Raw genomic sequence first — 19791 nt, forward strand, 5'->3', positions numbered from 1 at the left:
GTGTAGTTCTCAATAAGTATTGGAACTTTGTGCAGAATCTTTCACAGTGTGCTATACTGTTAGCAGTGGATTTACATGAAGTGGTATAATATTATTATATATTTTATATATTATAGTACAATAGGAACAGGTTGGACGGTAATCATTGGCCAAAGTTTAAATTGGTATATTTATTGGTTTTTTTTTGTGTAACCTAAAAACAATCATCATTTTAAAATAGAGCATTATTCTAAAACAACACAATCAAGCAAACAGACATAAAGTGATCAATAGGGTCCCACACGTGGTTACTCATGATTAGTTAGAAACTTTGGGAAATCCTACCGATGTTTTAAGGTTTGGACGCCCAGAGATTTTAGGTAGAGGCAACGACAATATCAACCACAAGAGTGTAGTTAGAATGAATCCAACTGGATTGACGAATGTCATACATATATATATATATATATATATATATATATATATATATATATGTATGTATGTGTATATATATATATATATGTGTATATATATATATATATATATATATTGTAACAGAAGACAGGTAGGGCGCCTCAATGTGTATTACCACTTGTATAGTGTAAATGGATGTAATATCATGCGTACCATTAGGTATTGATAGGTCGTCTAGTCAGATGAGGAGGATCCTCTTCATAAATTGTTCCTCCCAGTTGGTAAAATAGTGGACAATGCAAGAAACAGAATACAACATAGAGTAGTATTGTCAGGATGTGTAATCACACCACCTGTGAGATATATACCACCTATGGGACTTCCTTATCGTGCAAAAACACTTATGCCCAGAGATCAACAATTACACTGTATAGGACACCCATGTGTACTGGGACGAAACGCGTTGAGCCTACTATCCTAACATATATCTGCACTCCTTGATGTAAGTGCTTATATTTATTTTTTAATAAAGCGGTATTGTACTTTTTACACCTCCTTTCTTGTCATTATTGCTGCCAATGACTGAGATTTGAAGAGGGGGACTATACAACTGATCCTTCAAAGGATTGATTATATGCCAACTTGAAGAAACCATCTGGTACGCAGTTTATATATTTCTATACCTGTTTTTGGGCTGGTACACATGGGTGTCCTATACAGTATAACTGTTGATCTCTGGGCATAAGTGTTTTTGCACGATAAGGAAGTCCCATAGGTGGTATATATCTCACAGGTGGTGTGATTACACATCCTGACAATACTACTCTATGTTGTATTCTGTTTCTTGCATTGTCCACTATTTTACCAACTGGGAGGAACAATTTATGAAGAGGATCCTCCTCATCTGACTAGACGACCTATCAATACCTAATGGTACGCATGATATTACATCCATTTACACTATACAAGTGGTAATACACATTGAGGCGCCCTACCTGTCTTCTGTTACAGTGTCTTTATTCCGGATTAACCATCTGGCTACAGGATATCGTGGCTGCCGCTCATACTTGAGCTATTCTACATCTGGAACTTTTCTGCTGCTTACTATATTACCGTACTGTGATTACGTTGTGGTTGTGAGCGCCATTTTATATATCTGTTTGTTTGTTTGTTTTTTATATATATATATATATATATTAGAGATGAGCGCACTCGGATTTTGTGGATCCGAGCCCACCCGAACCTTTCCGATTCGAGTCGGATCCGAGACAGATTCGGGTATTGGTGCCAAATGAAAACTTGAAACCGAGGCGGTGAGTCATAATCCCACAGTCAGATCTCGCGATACTCGGATCCTATAAATTCCCCGCTAGTCGCCGCCATCTTCACTCGGGCATTGATCAGGGTAGAGGGAGGGTGTGTTAGGTGGTCCTCTGTCCTGGTAGATCTCGTGCTGTGCTGTTTAGTTCTGTGCTGTGCTGTTTAGTTCTGTGCTGTGCTGTGCTGTGCTGTGCTGTGCTGTGCTGTGTTCTGCAGTATCAGTCCAGTGGTGCTGTGTGCTGTGCTCTGTCAATTTTGAGTTCAGTGGTGCTGCTGGGTCCTGTGCTGTGTCCTGTTCAGTCCAGTGGTGCTGTGTCCTGTGCTCTGTGCTTCTAAGGGCATAGTTATTTCCCCATTATTCCCAAGTGTTTTAAAAAATAAAAAAAAGTTATAAAAAAAAATACAAAAAAAAAATTAATAACAACAAAATTTGCAAAACTAATCCCGCAGTATAAGCCCATTGGTACTGCAATATTACCAAGTTCACACATTCAACAGTAAAAGTTCAGTGGTGCTGTGTGCTGTGCTCTGTCAATTTTGAGTTCAGTGGTGCTGCTGGGTCCTGTGCTGTGTCCTGTTCAGTCCAGTGGTCCAGTGGTCCTGTGTCCTGTGCTTCTAAGGGCATAGTTATTTTCCCATTATTCCCAAGTGTTTAAAAAATTTAAAAAAAGTTATAAAAAAAAATACAAAAAAATAATTTTAAAAAAAAATAATTACAACAAAATTTGCAAAACCAATCCTGAAGTATAAGCCCATTGGTACTGCAATATTATATTACCAAGTTCACTGATTCAGCAGTATAAGTCCAGTGGTACTGATATTACAAAGTTCACTGATTCAGCAGTATAAGTCCAGTGGTACTGATATATTACAAAGTTCACTGATTCAGCAGTATAAGTCCAGTGGTACTGATATATTACAAAGTTCACTGATTCAGCAGTATAAATCCAGTGGTACTGCTATTACAAAGTTCACTGATTCAGCAGTGTATAAGTCCATTGAGGAATTGATTATTCATTTTTATAAACATCATTTTTTCAACGTTGTGAGGAAGCAACCTCCTTCGCCGCTCACTGACCAGGTTCCCCGCTGCACTAAAAACTCTTTCCGAGTACACACTGGAGGGGGGACAACTCAGTTAAAAAATAGAGCCAGTTTGTACAGGGGCTTCCAAACTGCCTTTTGGAGTTCTACCACGTCACTACCTCTAGTTAATTTAGATTGCAAGGCTTGTAAATATAAATGCTTTGAAGATAAAAAAAGCAGGCTGCACAGACTGTGGAGCTAGAAAGTGAAATTAAATGGACCACGTTACTTTGGTGGCTATCTATGCCCCCCCCCCCCGCCCTACACTTGTAGTTGAATATAAATAAAGCAGCCTGCATAGACTGTAGAACTAGAAATTCAAATATACAAAGAAATGGACAAAGGCAGTTTGGTATCTGTCTGCATCAGATCCCCTCTCCACTAGGAGTAAAACAGAAAACTATTCAGCCGTTATATAATCTAGAATATAAATAGAAATTGAGAAAAGCAATTTGGTATCTGTCTGCATCATAATCATCAACATCCTCCTCAGCGCCAGCTACATCAATATCCTCCTCCCGGTGTACAACATTCACACCTTCATTAGCCAAATCTGTAACTGGAATGTGGGTGATCCTTCCAGCATATGCAGAGGGCGTGCTGCAAATGCTGGATGGAGTCACCTCTTCCCGTACAGTGATGGGAAGGTCAGGGTTCACAACCAACAACACCCTTGGACTCGCCTTGGGGATTTGTGATGTCATCTGTTTAGAAGGCAGAGTTCTTTGCTGTTTTGTTGTTGATGCTGACAGCATAACTCTCTTAAATTTTTTGTAGGGGGACGGAGGAGGAGGGCTTAGATCCTTGGGTGAAGCTGGACCACTAGTCATGAACACGGGCCAGGGCCTAAGCCGTTCCTTGACACTACGTGTCGTAAATGGCATATTGCCAACTTTACGTTTCTCCTCAGATGATTTTAAGTTTCTCTTTTTGCTATTTTTTGAGAACTTGGGCTTTTTGGATTTTACATGCCCTGTACTAGGAGATTGGGCATCGGGCTTGCCAGACGACGTTGATGGCATTTCATCGTCTATTTCATGACTAGTGGCAGCAGCTTCAGCATTAGGAGGAAGTGGGTCTTGATCTTTCCCTACTTTATCCTCCAAATTTTGGTTTTCCATTATATGTAGCACAAGAGGACGTACCCCTAAGCCACACACACTCGGCAAAGCCTTTAAAAATTATATGCGGCACAGGAGAGTAGCACTGGACTTATACTGCTGAATCAGTGAACTTTGTAATAGCAGTACCACTGGACTTATACTGCTGAATCAGTGAACTTTGTAATAGCAGTACCACTGGACTTATACTGCTGAATCAGTGAACTTTGTAATAGCAGTACCACTGGACTTATACACTGCTGAATCAGTGAATTTTGTAATAGCAGTACCACTGGACTTATACTGCTGAATCAGTGAACTTTGTAATAGCAGTACCACTGGACTTATACACTGCTGAATCAGTGAACTTTGTAATAGCAGTACCACTGGACTTATACTGCTGAATCAGTGAACTTTGTAATATATCAGTACCACTGGACTTATACTGCTGAATCAGTGAACTTTGTAATATCAGTACCACTGGACTTATGCTGCTGAATCAGTGAACTTTGTAATAGCAGTACCACTGGACTTATACTGCTGAATCAGTGAACTTGGTAATATAATATTGCAGTACCAATGGGCTTATACTGCAGGATCGGTTTTGCAAATTTTGTTGTAATTATTTTTTTTTAAAATTATTTTTTGGTATTTTTTTTTATAACTTTTTTTTATTTTTTGAAACACTTGGGAATAATGGGGAAATAACTATGCCCTTAGAAGCACAGAGCACAGGACACAGCACCACTGGACTGAACAGAACACAGCACAGGACCCAGCAGCACCACTGAACTCAAACTTGACAGAGCACAGCACACAGCACCACTGGACTGATACTGCAGAACACAGCACAGCACAGCACAGCACAGCACAGCACAGAACTAAACAGCACAGCACAGAACTAAACAGCACAGCACGATATCTACCAGGACAGAGGACCACCTAACACACCCTCCCTCTACCCTGATCAATGCCCGAGTGAAGATGGCGGCGACTAGCGGGAATTTATAGGATCCGAGTATCGCGAGATCCGACAGCGGGATTATGACTCACAGCCTCTGTTTCAAGTTTTCATTTGGCGCCAATACCCGGATCTGTCTCGGATCCAACTCGGATCGAAAAGGTTCAGGTGGGCTCGGATTCACATAATCCGAGTGCGCTCATCTCTAATATATATACATAAAACAAAATAAGTGGGAGGGGGCGCCACATAGTATAATACTGTATTCAACAATACAGAAAGGTGTACCACAAGCCAGAATTTAAATGACCAAGTGGATATAGGCACTATATATATATATATATATATATATATATATATATATATATATATGTGTGTGTGGGGGTATATATATATATATATATATATATATATAAAGGGCAGCATGGTGGCTAAGTGGTTAGCACATCTGCCTCACAGCACTGGGGTCATGGGTTAAATTCCTGACTATGGCCTTATCTGTGAGGAGTTTGTATGTTCTACCCATATTTTGCGTGGGTTTCCTCCGGGTGCTCCGGTTTCCTCCCACACTCCAAAACCATATTGGTACATTAATTGGCTGCTATCAAATTGACCATAGTCTCTCTCTCTCTCTGTCTGTCTGTCTGTCTGTGTGTGTGTGTGTGTGTGTGTGTGTGTGTGTGTGTGTATTAGGGAATTTATACTGTAAGCCCCAATGGGGCAGGGACTGATGTGAAGGAGTTCTCTGTACAGCGCTGCGGAATTAGTGGCGCTATATAAATAAATAATAATGATGATGATGTATATGTATATATATGTATATGTATGTGTGCTTCAGTGTGTCTAAAAGTTAGTACCTGGGGGTGTAGTTGAGGATAATGTGCACACAAAAATTAAGTTGTTGGACCAGTTAGCTGTCTGCCCAGTAACCACCAATCAGAAAACTAAAACATTGGTCAACCAGTTTTTCCGGCCAATCTGGTAATTGTTTGGTCCAAAAACATCATATTCACTTTCCAACTTTGCCTTGGTAACAGCTGCTGTTGCTTGGGTCTAGGTAAATAGATTGACAAAGGGACAGTGAGAGAAGTGAGGGGCTTTGCGGCTTCAGGTCCCAAGATAATATTAATTGGTCATTGTTGTAACTTTTGTTTCGTTGTGCATTAACCATGTCTATGTATCAGTAAGAATACTCAGTGCTCTATATATTCACAGAAAAAATCCTGAAAATTGGAGTTTATTTGTATTATGAGAATCTTACTTGTGTCATGCCATTGTTTCACTAATTATTATTATTATTATTGCACTAACTGACTCCTACCTGGAATTCACTCTTCTAAAGTTTCTTGGCAAATGATGACTAACTCTCTATTCTGCTTAACGTGCATTTACATATGCTAGATACCAATGGATAAAAACAAACTGAGGTCATTGGGTCTCTCTTGCAGAGATTGACTTTTGTCACAATTTGTCCTAAATGCTTTTCCCCCTATTATCTCTTTGTACTACAGAATGGTGGTCCAGGTGTGGCTGTACTTCTACTGCATCTGTCTCTGGCGTTGCCTAAAGTTTATTTTGAGGAAGCTGACCGGACGCTGCGAGCTGCAGAGAATTTGCTGCAAGAACAAGCCTGGTGCCGGACGCACATTAAAGATAGGTACATAGTATCCCCTGCATTGATATATTATACCCTGGTTTATATTTACCGTTCCTTACAATGGGCTTTTGCCTTCTATGGGGAAGATTCAGTCGCCGGCGATGTGGCGCACGGACATCACCGTGACGTCTGGCTGCGCACATTGCCAGCAGTTACCATATGAATATCCGCTCATTTTTCCCCGCACCTCTGTGGGTTGCGCAGAAAATTGAGCTGACAGTCCAGTCATATCATTGCATGAGGCGGAGACACCTTGCGCAAAATTGAATCTCCCCCTATGTCTTTATTTTTCCTTTGTATTTGTCTAATGTAAACATTAAGGGAACAGGTATAAATATGTTTGTGTTATTGGACCTAGTTTCTATGATGGTAATAGTGAGTCTGCTTGCAGAGAGAACCATTCAGGAAGACGTTGAGTTAGAAGTCTGACAATACCTTGAGGGAGATTGTCACCAGCACTAACTATTTTTAATCTGATTTCAGTATTTAAATTACTATCTTTATTCTAAGCAAAGGGCTAATATAAAAGGAAGCTCAACATTTAGCATTCATTTAATAATTCATCTCTGTTAGAGCATCACCCTGAAAGTACAGAACAAACAGCATCTCTACTAACTTTAGACTGACAGGCTGTGACAATGAATTGGAAAATTTCTGCAATATTGAAGGACATTGTCCTTTCAAACAATATGTTTCTATTAAATCTGTTAAGACAAACCTTGCATATTTGCTAATACATCTAGGTTACTGTGAGCTTTAGAAGACACAGCAATGGCCTCCTGTGGAATAAAAGGACCTGATTTTGAGCTGCCCGCAATTCTACGTCTTGAACGTACATGTACAGGTTCAGACGCAATATTGTGACCTAACGTGTGTTTTGAGTTACCCGAGACTTAAGTAAAGCAAAGTGCATTTTTGGGGCCGGGAGTTGGACTTACATTCAGCTCTAAAGCAGGCCCATATTGTTTAGTTTGGTTGTTGCAGTTAATAAACGCTTCTATGTAGTCTTAGGACTGTCTGGCCTGTTCCATTTTGTGTTACCTTCTCTGCAGCTATTAGCTAGGTACAACATACTTCAATGCCTAACCGATCTAACTAATGCAGACAGCATTGTGGTGATCAGGAAATTGGAGGATGCTGGATAAATATAGAAACAAACAGTCCTTCCAATAGATCAAGATGTATTGTATTACAATGTCTTATGTCTTATCAGTAGAAGATATTTTTTTTATGAAACGCGTAGCCGATAACAGATGCAGGCTGACATGTGTTTGGTGTATGGTGAGGTGTCTGGTTGTGAAATACATGGGCACTTGTTTGTAAGTGAAATATATTTTTACATCTTCATCTGTTGGAAGCCTTGTTCCTATATTTATAAAGTGCACTCCAGTATCCTGATTATCTTTGATACACTTTTATGGCGGTGTTTGGTAGAAATGCTCTGCAGCATTGCTGTAAGAATCCGCCCTGATGAAATTGCAGGGAACACTTAAGTTATTAGAATCACCGATCTTCTGTCATTGTTTGTGATCCATTTGTATAGTGTGGTTGTGATGTCACAGGGAGAGAGGGGTAGAGTGATGTATTACTGTACATTAACATCTTTCCCACAGTGCTGTAATGTCCCTGCAGGCTGCACCTCTCACCAGAACCAGCATTTTAAAAAGATACAACACCACTAAACCGTTTCACAGTAAACTTCACAGTAATCTCTACAAAATCTATTTCTGGTGTTACAATAATAAAACCAAAACACACATTTAATATTGGGCAAGTATTCGCTTTATTACAGATACTCCTATTGTGGCTGATGTTGGGGAAAGTGATAGTTCAGCAATAGGTTGTTGTAATGTTCTGGTGTAATGTAACAATGAAGAGTAAGCATTAAATATGAGTAGTGTTTGCTGATATTTCGGATGGGGTACGTTCTAATGACACTGACTAATCCGATAAAACTTACCCCGACATGATGACTACGAAGGGCTCCTTTCCAACGACGATCGATGACTGCTGTGGAAAGCGACTGCATCCAGTCCCGATGACTGAAGGATCCGGCGCGACTTCATGACGTCACTTACATCCGCGATGCTGTTATCGCTGCTGTTACGGGGGTAATGTAAGTATGCGGCCATAGACAATGTACAACACTTTGTAAAGTAGATTGTAAATGGGCGTATTCTTCAGGCATCAGGATTGGTTGCAGTCGCTTCCCACAACAGTCGTCATCCATCCTTCGTAGTCATCATGTCGGGGTAAGTGTTGTGGTGGTAGTCTGCATCGATATGCTGACTACCACCGGATATTTGCCACCTGTTAAGCTGGGTACACACCTACGCAGTCCTATTTCAAATGCAATTTCTGTAACGATTTAACCAGCGATTGACAGTTCAGATGAGCATGCAGATTCATGTGTACACACTACACAATTTACCTTCAGATCTGTGCTCTTCATCTCTCATAACCATCTGATGAAAAGATAGTGACTGCAGACTCTACATATATCTGCCTACACTGCTGGTCGTGAGTGCGTGCTCATTTCCAAAGTTGCCTGTCATTGTTCCATTGTTGGTCGTAAGTTTTAGGAAGTTTACAAAACCAAATCAACAGATGTGATGTGTTTTGGTATGATAAAACATGATCGTGGAAGCATACACACTATGGAAATATCTGACCAAATCATTAATCATGTGTTCTGCACGATAATTGCATAGGGATGTACCCAGCTTAAGAGTAATATTTATAAGTCACAAGTTAACGGCATTAAGAATTTCCAATTCTATAGGACATCCTAACAACCTATGCTTCCAAACATACTTGCATTTTTGGAATTTTATGCAAATGAGGAGGAGACAGATTTGATACTTATTTTCTGTGCAAAAAGGGTTGTCCGGCTTATAACAATCCATCTAGACAAATCCTAATATTATGCTTTTACATGTTTTCAATTGGCACTAAAGTGTTTTATGTGGGTGTTATCTTGTGATTTTAATATATATTCATAGTTGATTTATTTTATGCTTTGTGTTTTGTAGAGTCATCTTTGAAGTCGTCCAAAAGCAAGGTAATTTTTCCTTTTGACATCAGTATATGTCTACCCTCTGACCTCCTGCGGAGCCTAACAATCTATATCTCCATATATCAAGTGGCATTCTTAGCTTCAGACTTATGTGACTGGCTTCTTGTATTTTATGACAAACGCTAATGGAGAATGAGATGCCAAATGAAATAACAGCATGTTCCTCGAGAATGAATGTTTCTCCATTCTCCAAAGCTCAGATATTAGGTGACAGTTGTCCATGACTTCCAGGGAGAATAGCATATTGTGCAGAAATGAAAGTTGCTCGATTATTTTATAGGTTCACAGCAGGTGCTTGAAAGGGTGGGGTTATCCAGAAAGGAAAAGGTAGGGAAAAGAAGAACTGCTATTCCTCTTGTACATAAAAATGCAGAAACCTCAGTTACACATATTTGCAAATGCCTGATAAGCCACCCTCCACGTCAAGGCATTTTTGGTAATAGGGTGGTCCTAACCCTAAACAATGAGAGTCCCTATATTGGGTCATACATTCATGTGTTTGTAAATTGAGAGCTAACTTACCAAGAGGTACCCCAGGAACCTCCAAATGGCAATGGAGGACCAGCACTCCCCATCAGCTACTGATACCAAACATGCCTCTCAAACAACAATACAGAAATGGAAGTTGCTCAATCAATTTGTAGATTGGCATATTAAATTGATAGCATATTGGTAAGAGTATTCCCTGGAATTTTTTTGTAACTTGACAAAGTAGCTGTGTTTATTTATTTATTTTTAATATTGACCACAGGGCCAGCTCAAGCCATGCTTGTGCCTGGGCAGGAGTCGTCCATCACATCACATAAAGAGTGTGTGATCACGTCAAGTGCACACCTTTATAGAACACAGTCTCACTGCACCCAGTAGTGTTACCAGGACATCCGGTATGTCTGTATGATAGTGTGAGTCAGACAACATGCAGGATGGCAAGTAGAGGAGGGGACAGTGAGTACAAAGTGGGTGGAGGGGGCTGTCTGTGAGCCCCCATACCTCCTTACTGCAATTCTGCAGCAACTAGATGTCATTATGGCACCCGCACAATCGCACCCCAGGCTGTTCCGTCTTCAGCATGGTCACCAACTGTACAGTACACATCAATTTCTACATTTCTGTATATGTAGCTGTATTCATATGCTGTTAACTATACTGTTAGTTTTTAAAACTAGCTTATAAATAAAAGGTCACTGAGACTTACCTGTATAGGCTGTTTGACCAGTAATTGAAAAGCTAGTATGGAACATTGCTTTTTATTAGAATTTCATATATATTAAACTAGTATCTGTGAAGAAAGAAAGATGCAGCAACACAAACTTGTGCAATTAGCGTTTGACACTTTATTATAAATCCTATAAATAAATTATACAGCTGCAGTGTGTGAGTCAGGTATAGGAAGGATGTTCAAACATGGAGACCGGGTGAGCAGAGCAGCTTCTTTACGTGATGGCTTCAGTAGGGACAGTGGCTCAGTCAAATCCAGATATGCATTTCAGAATAGAGTAGTCCTGTTGTCAGTTAGGCATACAAATATGGTATCGTGAGCCCAATACTGTGAAGTATAAAGAAATCACAAGTCACCAAAGAGTTTCCCACTTGTTGGAAAACCGCCCTTGGCATAGACGCTGAGGTCTGGTGGTGCATCAGCAACCCAAATATTTGTGCTGCTGCTGCAAGACTAGATGAGCCCTTTTAATTCTTGGGTGTTTTTTGCATTTATTTTATTCACCTTTGTCATTTTTGAACCCCAGTGTTACAATTCTGTGCGACGACTCGTGAAAGTTTGTGTCTCTAGATTACATCACCCCCAATGTAGGCTTTTCAGATTTGGGGCCTGATTCATTAAGGATCTTAACTTGAGAAACTTCTTATTTCAGTCTCCTGGACAAAACCATGTTACAATGCAAGGGGTGCAAATTAGTATTCTGTTTTGCACATAAGTTAAATGCTGACTGTTTTTTCATGTAGCACACAAATATCAACTTTAAATGTCAGTGTACAAATAAGCTATCAAGTATTTGTGTGCTACATGAAAAAACAGTCAGTATTCAACTTATGTGCAAAACAGAATACTAATTTGCACCCCTTGCATTGTAACATGGTTTTGTCTGGGAGACTGAAATAAGAAGTTTCTCAAGTTAAGATCCTTAATGAATCAGGCCCTTGTTGCCTAAAAATCCAAAGCAAACAATCATTACCCCAAAAAATGTCTTTATGTGGCTAGGAACTGATGCCACCCATTTCTTTTGAAGCATGAATTAAACAAATATTGGCGATGATTTGCACTTCAGTAAATCTATATCTTATGTATGTTCATTATGCCAGAATAAATGTATATTTTATGTGTATTTTATTAAAGGAATGCTTGGGCAATCTTGTTGCCAGCTTGGTAAGCCATTTCACAGCAGGCATAAATTAAATACATTGGCCACATGGCCGCATTGGAGTTGATGGTCCCTAAAGCTTTATGAAATCCAACTGCAGAATGACACCAGATTAGTAATGCCCCAAACAAGTAACCCTGTGATTATTTATTTCTGGCTTCTAATATAAACGTACATTATGATATACCATGCCTTCCTGCCATTACACCAGTGCCCACTAATATTATAAATTGTAGTACCTACCTTTAAAAAAAAAATAAAAAAAATAAACAATCCCCACCATTATGCCAGCAGTGCCCACCATTACTTAATCAGCAATGGTCACTATTCTATCAGCAGTAGGTGAGGTTGTTAGGTGGGTAGCACAGACAGTATATGTTGCTTATCCCTGCACCAATTGAACCCCCCAAGGTAAAGGATTCCTATTTATGTTTCTTAAGCCCAGGATCCATCAGAAAATATAGCACATTACATTACAGGACAGGAGACCTGCAAGGAAACCAGGGGGTAAATGTATCAAGCTGCGTGTTTCCGGTGGGTTTGAAAAGTGAAGATGTTGCCTATAGCAACCAATTAGATTCTATCTGTTATTTTGTAGAATGTTCTAAATAAATGATAACTAGAATCTGATTGGTTGCTATAGGCAACATCTCCACTTTTTCAAACCCGCTGGAAACTCGCAGCTTGATACATTTACCCCCCCGGGTCTCCGGACCTGTTGAATCTGGTATCATACATAGCTGGAAACTTAGTGTGCGCTTGAACGTGACTAGGCAATATAGTAAAAACAATAAAAATAACTGGTCAAGTTTAATCACTCCCAAACCCCCTATTGTGAAGCACAAAGTACTGTATCTCTATTTGAACTATGAATGTATTAAAGAACAATTAATCTTTTGTTTCTTGTTTCTTTTTAACAATAGACCACGTTTCCATAAAAGCTGCTTTCTTAAATCATCACAATGTAAGAAATTGTGGTTAGCCTGTGGTTAGCCTTGAGGGATTAGTTTCTCTAACACCCTTACAGCACAGGAAAGCTGCTTATCCTCTGATGACATTGTTAAGTGGCTTAGACAAAACTAGAGCAATGGTTAATGCATTGATTGCTGGTTAAGCTGTCGCTGAATAATAGAACCCGTTGTTCTCTCTGTGGCAGGTTTCATTCATAAATAATATTAACAACATGAAATAGGGAATTATTATTGTTTTTTCAATTATTAGGTATCTTAACTTGTAGCTTTACTTATTTGATATTCTTTATTGTCTATGATTTTTGTTTTATAGTTACATTATTAAGCTTGAATAGATTTACCTGTTGAAATGTACCTGCTTTGTATACAATGTGGTTGGCAGCTGTTTGGTAGCTGGACCAATATTAATGAGCATCTAGACTATGGACCAGTGCATCTAGTTTTGAAGAGCAGACCAATTTCATATTGTGGAGTGAGATTATTGAAGTGAGCTATAAGAGTGGAGAGGGCACATTTTCAGAGGCATTCCTTGAAGGATACGACCGTTCTCAGTCTGCAGAATAACTCGAATTTACCCCAGTTCATCCTATACTTTTAATGGCACTTGTTTTGCGCTTCCTTTGGCGATAAATCAATTTTCTAGACGCACTCTGAGCAATGTAATTAATGAAAAGCTTTACATGTACAAATCACTACAAATAGCTTCATGTCCTTTATTTCTGTTTAGCTCTTGCAGACTGCCGTTGGCGTACACCCTGATGCAATTGAAAAAACCATAGAAGACATACTGATGCTGAAGAAAGTTAATCTGGACACCAATCCACAGTACGTCTTTCTGTGTTCTGCATTGATCTCTGTGAAGTGTCACTTTCTTGGTGTCACATTAAGTCATACCTGCCTACTCTCCCGGAATTCCCCGGAGGCTCACGAAGAGTAGGCAAAACTCCCGAAATTTGGCGAAATTGACGGCAGTGAATGGAGGGGGCGGGGCTTAATCTCGTCATTAAGCTCCACCCCCTCCATGCAATGCCGTGAATTCCGTTTTTTCATATAGGGGGGGGCGGGGTTATGGTGACGCGAAATGTTGCCACGCCCTCCTCCTACCCCATGTCACGTGACTTCGCCCCCGAATCTCCTGGGGGAGAAATCTTCAAAGTGGGCATGTATGCATTAAGGTATACTGGAAAAACTAGGCAAAAATAGTACATAACATATTTTATGATTCTGCTCATAATTATTAGTATTATTATTATTATTATTAATTTTTATTTATAGGGCGCTACTAAGTGTCCGTAGCTCCGTACAGGGACAGACGAAATTACAATACGAGGAGAGACAGCACAGTACAGTAAACAATAAGCACAATAACTCTGAGAGCTCAAAGCACAGCTAGGGGTGGGGAGGGGAGAGGGAAAGGTCTGCATACGACGGAGCCCAAGAAGGAAGGCACGGATGACAGGGAGACCCCCAGGGGGGAGAGGTGGAAATGAGAGGGCACATGGGGGGAAGAGAGTCCAAGAGGAGGAGGGAAAGGTAGCTTGAGAGCAGAGTTAAATTGTTAGTACACAATTAGATACCTATATTTCCCATATAAGTTGGTACCAGATATGCTTAGATTATATATGTGTGCCAGTTAGTTAATTGTAGGGCTAACCAAGGGTGTGGGATTTTAAGAATAAAATTTTCAATCTTTTCTTTTTTAAATGTAAAAAAAAGTAAGTGTGTTCCTAGTGTACTAAACTGTACTTTTGCCCTAACTGGTTTTAATGCCTTGATTTCAGTTAGATCAAGTAAATATATTTATATACTTATCTTCCCCCACCCACTGTCTTGGTCATTTCCTTGACCTTGTCTTCTCTCATCTCTGTGATCTCTCTGACTTCTCCAACTCTCCCTTCCCACTATCTGACCACCACCTCCTCTCCTTCACTCTGTCCTCCTCCCCTGCTCCTACCTCGCCCAAAGCCACCCTCACTAGACGTAACCTGGATGCTATTGACCCCACCTCCTTCTCCTCCTCTCTCAAAACTCTCCTTTCACCCCTCCCCTCCCTGGCCTGTCCCGACCAGGCCTCCTCTCTCTACAATCACTCCCTCACCACTGCCCTGGACGCTGTTGCCCTGGCCTCTTCTATCCGCCGATGCCGCATTATTCCCCAACCCTGGCACTCAAAACTCACCCGCTTCCTCCAAAGATGCTCTCGCACTGCTGAACGCCTCTGGAGGAAATCTCGCTCCCTGGCTGACTTCCTCCACTTTAAATTTATACTCTCTTCTTTCTCCTCTGCCCTCTCCCTCGCTAAACAATCCTTCTTTAAGTCCGTCATTTCTTCTCAGTCCTCCAATCCCCGCCGCCTCTTTGCCACCTTCAGCTCCCCTCTGTCTCGCCTTCCCTCTCCGCTTCTGCCTTCGCCACTTTCTTCTCTTCCAAAATTGAGGCCATCAGACTGAACATCTCCTCCTCCCCTTCTCCCGCCACCCACATTGCTTCACCTCCCCCCATCACCCAACTCTGGTGCTCCTTCAGCCCTCCACCCTCTACCTGCCCTCTCGATCCCATCCCCTCTCACCTTCTTCGCTCTCCTACTGCCTGCTTTTACCTAGCACACCTTTTCAACCTATCACTCTCCTCTGGTGTAGTACCCTCCTCTTTTAAACATGCTCTTATCTCTCCTATCCTCAAAAAACCCAATCTTGACCCCACCTCTCTTGCTAATTATCGCCCTATCTCTCTTCTTCCCTATGCCTCCAAATTACTTGAGCGAATTGTCTGCAGCCGCCTAACCAGGCACCTCACGGACAATTCCCTCCTTGACCCTCTCCAATCTGGCTACCGCCCCCTCCATTCTACCGAAACTGCCCTGGCCAAGGTTACTAATGATCTCCTATCAGCCAAATCCAATGGTCACTTCTCCGTTCTCATCCTCCTTGACCTCTCTGCAGCCTTTGACACCGCCCCCTCCTGCTGCAAACTCTTCTCTCTCTCGACCTCTCTGGTTCTGTCCATGCCTGGTTCGCCTCATACCTTGCTAATCACTCCTTCTCTGTATCCACGTCTGGTTCTTCCTCCTCCCCCTACCCTCTCCCCGTAGGAGTCCCGCAGGGCTCTGTTCTTGGCCCTCTACTCTTTTCGCTCTACACTTCCTCCCTTGGTGCTCTCATCTCCTCCTTCGGTCTTCAGTATCACCTTTATGCTGACAACATTCAACTCTAGATCTCCTCTCCTGATCTTTTCTCCACCCTCCTCGCTCGGGTATCAGACTGCCTCTCCGCCATCTCCTCCTGGATGTCCGAGCGCTTTCTCAAAATCAATATCTCTAAAACTGAACTCATTGTCTTTCCTCCGCCCAGACTCCCATCCCACCATGACCTCTCTATTGTCATCAATAACACCACCATCTCCTCTGTCACCCAACTTCGCTGCCTGGGTGTCACCCTCGACTCCTCTCTCTCTTTTGCCCCCCACATTCATTCCCTTGCCCAAGCCTGTCGCTTCCAACTACGCAACATCGCCTGCATCCGTCCTTTTCTGTCTCAGGATGCCGCCAAAACTATCATCCATGCACTCATCATCTCCCGCCTTGATTATTCTAACCTCCTCCTCCCTGGCCTCCCCCACTCCCATCTCTGCCCCCTCCGCTCTATACTCAATGCGGCCGCAAGACTCATCTTCCTCTCACGCCGCTCCTCCTCTGCCTCCCCTCTCTGCCTTACCTTACACTGGCTCCCCTTCCCCTACAGAATCCTTTTCAAACTCCTCACCACCACTTACAAGGCTCTCTCCAACTCTACTGCCCCTTATATCTCTAACCTCCTCTCCATTCACACTCCTGCCCGCTCCCTGCGCTCAGCCAACGACCGCCGCCTCTCCTCCACTCTTATCACCTCTTCCCACTCCAGAATCCAAGACTTTTCCCGTGCAGCCCCCCTTCTCTGGAACGACCTCCCTCGTTCCATCCGTCTCTCTCCTACTCTGTGCTCCTTCAAACGTGCACTCAAAACTCACCTCTTTCTCAAAGTCTACCTACCATCTACTTAACCCCCATCTCCTCCCTTTAGCTCATCCTCCCTTCTCTCCTCTTGCCTCAACTGGCTCCTCTTGTGCCTGGTCTGTTTACCCTCCCTTAGTATGTAAGCTCGTATGAGCAGGGCCCCCTCCCCTCCTGTCTCCATACCTGTTTTTCCGCTCCGTCTTTACTGCATATGACTGGCCGGAGTTTCTGAAGTATTGGTACTTTTTGTTCATTGTTCTGTATGGTTTCACCCTGTATAGTCCACTGTTAGTACTGTGTGCGGCGCTGTGCATACCTTGTGGCGCCTAACAAATAAATGATAATAATAATAATATATATAGTTAGGCAGGTAACCTGAGTTACCCAGAAGGACTCACTCCTACAGGGAGACCCAGTGATGATAATGGGGATCTCTTAGAAGTGAAAGTCATAGTAGCACAGCATTCTAATGAGCATTCTAATGGTGCTAATCATGTCCAAACACAATGAGAGAGCCACGGTAATTTGTTTCAATAGAAATCTAAATGTACTGATGTGAATACACTGATTGAAGGTGTTGACATTTCTCACAGGATTCTGTCTTATGTATTATAACCTCCAGGCAATTTTACTTCTTTAGCAATAATGTGTCTGTCGTCTTTATTTAACTGAAGTAGTAGCTGCTTTACAGGGTCTCTGGAGTAATTAGAGGAGAACAGGTGGGGCCTCCATTCCATTAGTCAAGTCCTTGTTCTCTGTTTACCTGTTCAGGTAACAACATAATTGCCAGGCTGCAGTTTTGTGCCCTATTCTCGACCTTAAAAAGGGTGGAATTACCAATCGTTGGTCTCTCATACCACTCAGTGGCAATAAGGAAATGTAATCCTGTCTGAGAATGACTGTAGAATTCCTGTTAGTCTGCATGGCCATATCCCTCCTAGGTTATGCACGTAATACCGTCTATTGCTGATGCTGTGCTCGCAGCCTTAGTCTGTACCGTGCAGTCACACATCCCTCTAGGCTGCACATACAGCTAGGTGGGGGTAGGCAAGAAGCAGCCACACCAGGATCTGAGGTTGCTTTGAGCAGCCTCTGGCCATAACTAGCCATTATTTCTACTAATGATCAGGGAACCAATAATCTTTTCACACTTGTTACATGGTCATTGACAGCCCAGTTCCAGCTTGTGGGAACTCGTGCCGCAATCTCAAAGGTTTAGGGGTTTAGATCAAGACCTAAAAAATAATTTTGCTAACAAGACTTACAAATATGTTTATACTTTCTCTCTTTTTGTTCTCTTTTGTTTAAAGAGAACCTGTCACCAGGTTCACAATTGCCTTTTATTGCTTCACTAAACAGGGGCTTGTACTCCATGTGCTTAGCAGAAATAACACCTTTACTCTGTGACACCTGGAGAGAGCATTTAATACAATACACACTTTATCCCAAGCAAGAGAGCTGTAATGTATAGCGGGATCTGGCTCTGGGGTGAGTATAGCGTAGTTGAAGAGCTCAACATGGAAGTTGAGTTGAGCTGCCAGCATAGAGTTTTCTTCTGGGCCATCTTCCTCTATACCTCACAGCTTTTTATGGGCAGCACAGTGGCTTAGTGGTTAGCACTTCTGCCTCACACCACTCCTTGATCTCTGTAGTAAGTTAAAACAATACATTTAATCATAGAAAGACACCCATCTGTATTAATATATCAACAGACATTTTAAACAAGTTTTACAAGCTACAACTAACAGATCTGACAATAACGCAGAAGGAGCTGGGGGGCCGCAGGCTGCTTCTGGCTTCTTAAGGATGATTTCTCCTGGTAGTGTCAGATAGGTTTGCAAATGATGCCAACTCATAACTGACATTTGACAGGTTATTGGGTTACTCAAGGCTATATTAAGTGTAAAATATTATTGCTTTTTCCTCCAGTTCATATTGAAGTGACTTAAACTAGTGATATGTTTGGGCCTGAATTTAAGGATCTAATTTGCTTCAATCCCAAGAAGCTAACTTTATAAAATTATCAGTATACCAAACTTTTAAACACTTATTGATGACTACCATTGTTTACTGACACATTATCAAGTTACGTCGATCAGCCACAACATTAAACGCACCTGCCTAATATTGTGTAGGTCTCCCTCGTGCTGCCGAAACAGCTCCTACCCATGGAGACATGGGCTCCACAAGACCTGTGGTATCTGGCACCAAGACATTAGCAGTGCTGAGGTCATTAGTTCGATTCCCAGCCATGGCCTTATCTGTGTGGAGTTTGTATGTTCTCCCCGTGTTTGCGTGGTTTCCTCCAGGTGCTCTAAGTTTCATCCCACACTCCAAAAACATACTGGTAGGTTAATTGGCTGCTAACAAAATTGACCTTAGTCTCTCTCTCTCTCTCTCTCTCTCTCTCTCTCTGTGTTAGGGGAATTTAGACTGTAAGCTCCAATGGGGCAGGGACTGATGTGAGTGATTTCTCTGTACAGCGCTGCGGAATTAGTGGCGCTATATAAATAACTGATGATGATAATATACCTCACAGCTTTCCTTTGCAGAGGAGGGTACTCTCTATCCATCAGCATTTGAAAGTAATATTATTTTTATACCTTTAGGTTGGCAGTGTCCCTTCAAGCTTGCCTTCTGCAGATTGTTGGGTACAGAAATCTGACGCTGGAGGTGGAGAAACTGCGCCGAGAGGCATATGATTCAGATAACCCTCAACATGAAGAGATGCTTATCAAGGTGAGAGCATTTTAAATGAAATCTCTTATCAAGTATTTTGTAAATAATGTGTAAAAGTAAGAATAATTGAACATTGTTATTTATTTATTTAGCTAAACTCGTTTAGTTGTGATTATAGT

General features: G+C 41.6%; 1 protein-coding gene across 5 annotated transcripts in view; it reads left to right on the top strand.

The window, feature by feature from the left end:
* Positions 1 to 19791, top strand: part of ELMOD1 (ELMO domain containing 1) — a 140176-nt gene that overhangs the window by 61321 nt on the left and 59064 nt on the right. For all 5 annotated transcript variants that reach the window (XM_075198832.1, XM_075198828.1, XM_075198831.1 and 2 more), the window contains exons 3-6: positions 6372 to 6517; positions 9550 to 9578; positions 13670 to 13767; positions 19543 to 19672. In XM_075198832.1, the coding sequence (XP_075054933.1) occupies positions 6372 to 6517; positions 9550 to 9578; positions 13670 to 13767; positions 19543 to 19672 (403 nt within the window). The remainder of the gene's footprint in view (positions 1 to 6371; positions 6518 to 9549; positions 9579 to 13669; positions 13768 to 19542; positions 19673 to 19791) is intronic.

The sequence above is a fragment of the Mixophyes fleayi genome, chromosome 2 (assembly GCF_038048845.1).
Source record: "Mixophyes fleayi isolate aMixFle1 chromosome 2, aMixFle1.hap1, whole genome shotgun sequence".
Lineage (NCBI taxonomy): Eukaryota > Metazoa > Chordata > Amphibia > Anura > Limnodynastidae > Mixophyes > Mixophyes fleayi.